The sequence below is a fragment of the Quercus robur genome, chromosome 8 (genome assembly GCF_932294415.1).
Source record: "Quercus robur chromosome 8, dhQueRobu3.1, whole genome shotgun sequence".
NCBI classification, from domain to species: Eukaryota; Viridiplantae; Streptophyta; class Magnoliopsida; order Fagales; family Fagaceae; genus Quercus; species Quercus robur.
In genome coordinates, this window is record NC_065541.1 from 29,973,414 (window position 1) to 29,981,428 (window position 8,015).

Sequence of the window (8,015 nt, forward strand, 5' to 3'; positions counted from 1 at the left end):
TCATGACTAGACCTATTTTTTCTTGAGTCATATTACGTTAACCCATCTAACATATGACCCAACTTGTTTTTTAAACAAATTTTTTTTTTTATTAAAAAAAAATCATACCATATAAACTAGCAAATCACTCCAAATGCTAAACCATGTAAATGCAACATGACATCAACCATCCAAAGGTAATGAATACGTTAAATCAAATAGCATAAACCAATAGGTTTTCTTGCTAATTTGACCATAGGGCAACAATATTCAAAGAAATTGAGCTTACTACATAAATTTTATGATCATCAAAATAGCTTAGATTGAAATAGTATCTCTAAATCCTTTGGTATGATAAAAGACTTAGAGCATTGGACTAAACCCCAAATTTTTATAATAAAACTCGGAAAATCCTTTTCATTATTAGTCTCATTTGCTGCAAGTAAACCAACATCTTTTTCACTGTTTTCAAGTGAAACAAAGTTTATTTCTAAAAGGACGAGAGTCAAAGGAATGAGCTATTATTGCCTAAGAATGTAACTAGAGTGATGAACACTTATTGTTCTTTCTTTAAATATATATATATATATATATATATATATATATATATATATATATTATTTTTTTAATGTAAAAAAAAAAAAAAAAAAAAAAAAAAACTATATCATTCTTGAGTACTTAACGGAAAATCATATAACTTTTTATGGTGATAATATCATTAGAGAATATTGAATTATATAAACTTAAGAATTTATCTATTATATAACTTATTTTTAAATATTTTGTTATTTTTCAATTTTAATATTTTTTTATTCATTTAGTAATATTTTGCATGTGAAAAAAATACGAATTGACGTGTAATCTGACCAACCTAAACACGTTTTCGATATGAATCCTACCAACCCGACCCCACCCAACTGTTTGCCATCTAGTGACTAGACACATTGTTGAGGGATGGAGGGTCATTCTAAACTATTAAGGGGCAATAGCTTACCCAAAAAAAAAAAGGGGGGCAATATGGTAGTGAATACACTATTAATCAAGCTTTGTATTTGTATGTGTTTGTGTTTGTTGGACACTTATTGGGCCCTACAATTGGGTCCTAAGTAATGCAAGGCCAGCTAGCGATTTCTCCCAAAATCAAACAACATACACAGATAAGGTAAGGTGACATTGCTATCCAGTCAGTTTCTAACTCTTTTATTTTTTTTCAAAACGAAGTTTCTTAACTCTTTTTAGAACTCGAAGTAACATAATTTAGAGAGAGAGAGAATATAGACGGTGTGGGTTGGCAATAAAGTCTTATAATACACACATGACACATGAGAGAGAGAGTTCATGAGAGTCGGTCTAGGAAAGGAATGAGGAGTGGAGCGAGGATTTGGGCGAGAAATGAGTGAGAAAATAATATTCGCAGGGCTTTAGATTTGCATGGTTTGAATTTTGAAAAAATATAGGCTTCTTTTTTTTCATTTTTGTTTTGACATGTGATATATTTATATATCTCATCTGTCTCTCAGACAAGCAACTGGGTTTGAGAAAAATCAGATACCTCTCAGATACTTTCTCTCCATAGACTCCTTTGCTTTCTCTCTCCAATCTATGCTGAAAACTTGGCAAAGCTTTTGGGTTTGTTCCTCAAATTCCACAATCTAAGAGATTTGTGCAATCTTTGCCAGCTTTGGTTCTTCAAATTGCTTTAGATTTGCACTCCAGATTTGATTTCAAAATGATGGGTTCTTGAAAGTCAATGATTTATTTCTATCTCTAAATCTTTGTATTATTTCTTGTCAAGGAAGAGAACTATAGTGGCTCAAGAAAGTATAACAATTAGCAACAAAAGCATGAAAAACAGAAACTTGGCTGTCTCTCCGTTTCTTGGTATCAGGTTTTGTTCCAGACTTTCTTGAAATTTATAAACTTTAGATGGAAAAGAACAAAAATGGATCAAGTGGACAAAAACCAAAAGTATAGCAATAGCAGTAGTGGTGGCGGTGGCGGTGGCGGTGGCGATGATGGTGGTAGTGGTAGTGGTAGTGGTGGCATTGTTATGGGAGGTTTTGCTAGATCTTCCAAAAGGCCAAAGCAAAAGAAAGTCCCACAAAGAGGACTTGGTGTGGCACAGCTTGAAAAGATCAGGCTAGAAGAACAACAAAAGAAAGCTCCAGCTGCAATTTTGTCACCACCACCACCTTCAGTATCAGCAACCAATTCTTCCATTCTATCTTTGCCAATTCCAGATTACCATCATTCAAATCCATCTTCCTCTTCTATCCCATTCTCTTCTCTTTCCCAAACCGATCTTTCTTTGCCAAATTTGATAATTAGGCCAACTCAAAACATTGGTGTCATAAATTCAAGCACTCCACCGTTGCCTAAATTGTGGAACTCTTATGACTATAATCTTGAGAAGGAGAATTCTGGGGTGGATCCAGGATTGGCTTTTCGGTCGAATTTGAATTTGCCTTATGAATCCGACAACCCCTTTTGGCCTCCACCTGGTTTCATGCCAAGAACACAACAATATCAGCATCCTTCTCATTCAATGGTAAACCTTTTTGCCTCGTACGCGTTGTTTTTAATTTCAATTTGGTTTTGCAATATTTTTTAGTTTTGGACTGACGAGGAATTTTGGTTCATGGATGATGGAACTTTGTAGGCGAACGTCTCATCAGGGACTTCTTCATCATCATCTGTAATAAATTTTCAGATGGAGCCCCCTTCAAACCAAAGCTACTACGGCAACTATACACCCATGTGGCCGGAGGAAGAGAAGGTACGTAAATGCAAATCCTGCCTATTTTAGTGCTCTTTAAGTTTTTTCAACATGGAGAGATGATTTTCATGAATTTTTTTTTATGTTTTTTTTTTTTTTTAATTTTTTTACAAAGAATTTATTAAAATATTAGTTTCAAATAAATGTTTGTTATAGGGAATTTTCTATAAGTTTGTTTTGTTAATTTGTATAATCACATCTGAAACTGGGATATTCATTTTCTTATTTTAGGTAAATATTTAATTTTGGAATTAAAAAGTTCATACACTCCCACTTTTTATGGGGTTGAGAGAGGCAATTGGGTATGATTTATTTTTTATGGAAAATCTTAAAGGTAATATAAAGTAATGTAACAATGAATGTAATTGATGGATTTTAAATACTCATAAATGAATATTTAAATTTTCTTTTTGTGATTAGTAACATATTAGATATTAGTTTGTAAGTTAATAGTAAAAATTTTAATACTTATAGCACTACTATTTTTTTGGGCTTACAATTAATGTAGATTTTTTTTTTTTTTTTTTACTGAGATCTAAAATGTGGATTTGTATCTTATGGACTAGTTGTTTAAATGTGTGTATATAGATGGTTGGCATGAAGAGGCCATATCCCTTCTCTCTAGACAATCCACCAGGCCCGTCTTTCAACTACAAATTTCCAACCCCTGTTGCTCCTATAAGATCAGATGAATCAGCTTCATGTGGAAATGGAGGCGCATTTAATTTCGATGCCGGAGATACAATTTATAGGTTAGCTAAATTTTAATCTATGGTCCTTACATATAATGTTACCTGTTGTCTGTTCTCATAGTGTGTGTTCTTGCACCGTATTCAGAGAAGGCCCTTCCTGCTCAACTTCCAACTCCAAGCTGAATAATCCAAAGCAAAGTTTCAAAGAAAATGAGGTTGTCTATGGAGATTTTCTCAAACTAGCTCCTCCTACGACCACTTCAACGTGTCCAAGCTCAAAGTTCAAGCACCCTTCGGCTTGTCTAGCCTCTTATAACCACAAATTCCCTGATTTTGAATCATTACCTTATCAAGTAAGATTGAACAACAAAAACCCATATCCCATATCCCATTTCACTAATTTCATGTTTCATGTATATTTGATTTGTACTTAATTAATTGCTATTTGCTATTAATTTGTTGAAGGGAAGTATACAAGACCCAATTGTCCAGGCAGGACTAAGTCAGTTGAATCAACAACAGCCTTTTTATAGCTTCTTCCCACCAGCAAAGGTGCAGATTGACCAAGCAACAACAACTATGAACAATTGTAATGGTGAAGTAGGAGAAAGTGTTGATCTCAATTTGAAGTTATAAATGACTTAGCCCATTTTTCTCTTCCATATCTTCTAGTTTGTTTTTCAGGCTAGTAATTACTCTCTTATTAAGAGACAATACAAGAAACGTCTTCTCTTTCTTTTCTGTATTTCTTTTGAATATTACAATTAATTAATAGGGTACATATATATAATATATCTAAATTTGCATATGTAAGCTTGAGTATTAAGGAAACCCCGAATCTTGGCCATGTGAGGGTAAGAGCAGAGAAAGATAGGGAGATTTTGTTTGAATTTGTCGTACTTTGATGACCATGGTTTGGTGGTTGTGCTTTGAGGGTTTTGTGGTTCTGTTTCTAAGTTTCTATACTTTAGTTGCTTGGTTGGTGCATTGCATTTACAGGATGAGTCAGACACTGGATTGGTAACAAACTTTTGCATGTGGATTGTGGGAACTCTGATTTTGCTTTGTCTTGTCCTCGTTTTGGTGGGCTCCTCATTTCTATGCTTCATTATGGTTGCAGATGAGTGACGATATGAAGGGTCCACGTAAGTTGAGAGAAAGAGACCGAGACCATGTGGATTTATTTAACAGCAAAGCTTTAGATTAAGTCTTTTGACGTGGTATCATTTTTTTTTTTTTTTCGTCCAAGTTAACAGTAAATTTAATAATGAAGTGCAAAGTGTAACAATGGTTATAGTTTAGGATACAAAATGTGTAATTTCTTCTAAAATAAAAAGTACTTTCATTCTCTTCCCCCAAATTTTCTGTGCATCCAAACACACTTTATTCACCCTTCAGACCCACCCCTCTAAAATAACAAATCTAACCCTATCGTGAAAATCAATGCTTTTCCTGGAACCCAATCACTATCAAGAAAGAATGAACCTTTCTTAGGCATCTTCAGGAGAAGTGAAGTGACAATTGAAGCCTAGTTAGGCGTCTTGGTATGCCATTTGGAGTTTTGCCTAGTTCTCGAGTTAGATCGCCTTTTTCCTCTTCCATCTATTTCTTTCAAACCAAAACTCAAACAAAAATGAAAATTTAAGATTACTCTCTCTCTCTCTCTCTAACCCAACCTTCTCTTTCTAGAATATAAGATTAGTGGCCTCTTCTCTTTCTCACTCTAGAATAAGTTCTTGTGGGTGTGTTCAGAGAGTTGATGTTAGAGAGGGTAAGAGACTTGGTGAAAATGGCCCACTACCACTATTTAGCAAAAAAATTAGCAATTTACTACTATTTTGGAAATATGTAAGGATCTACCACCTTTTTGAAACTTTAGTTTGCCGTGAAACTCGAGTTCTTTGAAAAAATAGTCTTCAAATTTGCTGAAAAATTTTTGATGGTGCCCGAGTTCCATGAACTTGAACACTATGAAAAACTCGATTTCGCACTCAAAAAGTGGTAAATCCCTACATATTTCCGAAACAGTGGTAGATTGATATATATTTCGGTAAATAGTGCTACTGTGCCATTTTGGCCTAAGAGGCTCCTTCTATGTGTATGTGTGTGAAACCTATGATGTATATCCTCTTTGGAACTGCAGTGGTGAAATGACATTGGCAAAGGGTGAATACCGCAATTGAATACTTTTATTTTGGATTTCTCATCTTTTATGTTATTTAAATGCTAAAATTCAAATTACATCCTCTCATGACTGAAATTCATTTTAGTATTTTAACTTTATTTTCGTTTAATTGAGTATCTTAAATTTCAAATTTATTCAATTTAGGAATTTTGTCCAATTTTATTAAAAACTTATGCTTAAAAAAATTATTTTGACATAAAAAAAAATCTATAAATTAATAAAAATATTTTATGGTTTTTTTTAATGTAAGAATTATTATTATTTTTTCAATAGTTGATTGCATACTTAACGGTATTTTTTTTTTTAACAAAATTGGACAAAAAGCCTAAATTGGATAACTCTGAAATTTAGAGGACTCAATTGAATGAAAGTAAAATTAATTACTGAAATGAATTTTAGTCAAACTTAGAGGTTGTACTTTGCATTTTAACCTTATCTATATATATATTAATAGCTAAAACTCAAAGAAAATCCAATTAGATTTTATTTGATTCTCAATTTTGAACTATGTGTCTTATTTAATTTTTAATTTTGTGTTAAGTGAATTATTGAATGTAAAATCGAAGAGTCCAAATTCAATTAGATTCTAAATTGGATTTCAATTGGAGTCTATATTTTCTCTACATGTCCATTTACGTTTATAATTTTTGTGGCAAGTGAATTATTGGGTGCAAAACCCAAAGAGTCTAAAACAACTTAAATTCTAAATTATATATAATGAGAAACTATTACATATTTTAGAAATGTATGGTTTAAAAAAAATGTAAGTTAATACCATGTATAATTTGAATATTTTCTAAAAAAAAGTATAATTTGAACCATATAATTATGATTATTTTTAATTGTACCCATGCATATACACCAGGCTAGGGGTGTCAATTCGGATTAGCGTGTCGGGTTCGTGTCGTGTCAAGGTAGGGGTATTCGACTAAATGGCTCAACCCTAACCCGACCCATTTAATAATCGTGTCATGATCCTTCAACCCTAACCCGACCTGTTAATAAAGTGGATTGACCTGACCCAACCCATTTGACACGCTTAATAAACGAGTCGTGTTGGGTTGACACGAATGTAACACAACCTATTTCAACCTGCATAATATTAAATATAACATCCATTTAGAAATGATTTTTTTTACATCCCAAAAAGCAATGCATACACTTTAAGTCTTTAACCCATATTAAAAATAATATAATTCAACAAAAATATAACATTCATCTAGAAATAAGTTCTTTACACTCCAAAAGAAGTTCATACACTTCAACCCAAATTCAAAATAACAAAAATAAAACAACATAGTTCAACAAAAATATAATATCTTTGGAACTCGCCAAATGCTAAGTATCAATATTGAAAGAATTTGAGCAAGCAGTAGACTAATCCTAACTATGACCACGATTATCATCCATAGATTCTTTGCTGATGTCCAAATTCATAACATCTTCCACAAACTCATCCAATTTCATTTGTGCAAGTTCTATGCGCCAAAAAAAAAAAAAAAAGTATTAGTAGTTCTAGAGTCTGTAAAGTTTCAATTTCCAATTATATCCCTTGTAAATTTTTGTAATTACTCACTTTTCTATTTAAATTTAAAATATATGTTGGATATAAAAAGTATTTGACAAATCTAAAATAAAATAAATATTTGTTTGTTATACGAGTTAAACGAGTTGTGTTAAGTGGGTCATTTCAGGTTGACACAAATAAATTGGCGTGTCAAACGTGTCTATTGCAGGTTACGCGGGTTGACCCGCTTATGACACGTTTCTTATCATGTCGCTTTCGGGTCGACCCATTTATGACCCAAACCCATTAAGGCCTAACCCTAACCTGAAAAAACACGTGTCGGGTTCGTGTCGTGTTCGTGGGTTGGGTTGAACATTGACACCCCTACACCAGGCTACATACTAGTTTAAATAATAGAGACTTTCTTATATTTGTTTTCAATATGTTATGGCATTTTCTCATATATGTTGATTTGTTGTTTTGGAGGTGGGTCTATGCGGTAAATTTTATTATCAAGTTAGGTGTTTGGTTGCACAAAAATTTTAGAAGAAAATAATAAACTTTAAAAAAAAAAAAAAAAATTGTGCTTTTTTTCCTGAAGTCACTTGGCAATCCATGTGGCATCAAGTCAATATAAAAAATTTCCTGAAGCCACTTTGCCTTGTTAGATTTTTTTCTCCTCTATTTAATATTCGAATGATTTTGGACCAAATTAAAACACATTATAAAGATTAGTAACCAAATAAATAATTAACCAACAATATTATATGGTGCACATACAACTACAAGCCCACTAAGAGCATCCGTAGCAGGTGTGCTAAATGTGTTAAATGCTATAATATGACATATTTGGCACAACAAACCCCAAAAACAGAG

At 32.6% G+C, this 8,015-nt stretch overlaps 1 protein-coding gene across 3 annotated transcripts; it reads left to right on the plus strand.

Moving 5' to 3' along the window:
* The first annotated feature begins 998 nt into the window (after window positions 1-998).
* On the plus strand, window positions 999-4,255 carry LOC126695163 (uncharacterized). 3 transcript variants are annotated; one of them, XM_050391819.1, is made up of 6 exons: window positions 999-1,141; window positions 1,775-2,527; window positions 2,639-2,755; window positions 3,344-3,507; window positions 3,593-3,800; window positions 3,913-4,255. In XM_050391819.1, the coding sequence occupies exons 2-6, from the start codon at window positions 1,922-1,924 to the stop codon at window positions 4,081-4,083; spliced, it is 1,266 nt and encodes a 421-aa protein (XP_050247776.1). In that variant the 5' UTR covers window positions 999-1,141; window positions 1,775-1,921; the 3' UTR covers window positions 4,084-4,255. The 3 variants fall into 3 exon arrangements, with proteins under 3 accessions (XP_050247776.1, XP_050247777.1, XP_050247775.1); XM_050391820.1 differs by lacking the exon at window positions 999-1,141 and having other exon boundaries at window positions 1,161-2,527; window positions 3,918-4,255; XM_050391818.1 differs by lacking the exon at window positions 999-1,141 and having other exon boundaries at window positions 1,164-2,527.
* Window positions 4,256-8,015: the final 3,760 nt, after the last annotated feature.

What these genes read in the sequence shown, in the direction of transcription:
- LOC126695163 (XM_050391819.1), top strand. Translation starts at nt 1,922, where the DNA reads ATGGATCAAGTGGACAAAAACCAAAAGTATAGCAATAGCAGTAGTGGT. An exon ending in AGCATCCTTCTCATTCAATG is followed by an intron (nt 2,528 to 2,638) that starts GTAAACCTTTTT and finishes GGAACTTTGTAG; the next exon opens with GCGAACGTCTCATCAGGGAC. An exon ending in TGTGGCCGGAGGAAGAGAAG is followed by an intron (nt 2,756 to 3,343) that starts GTACGTAAATGC and finishes GTGTGTATATAG; the next exon opens with ATGGTTGGCATGAAGAGGCC.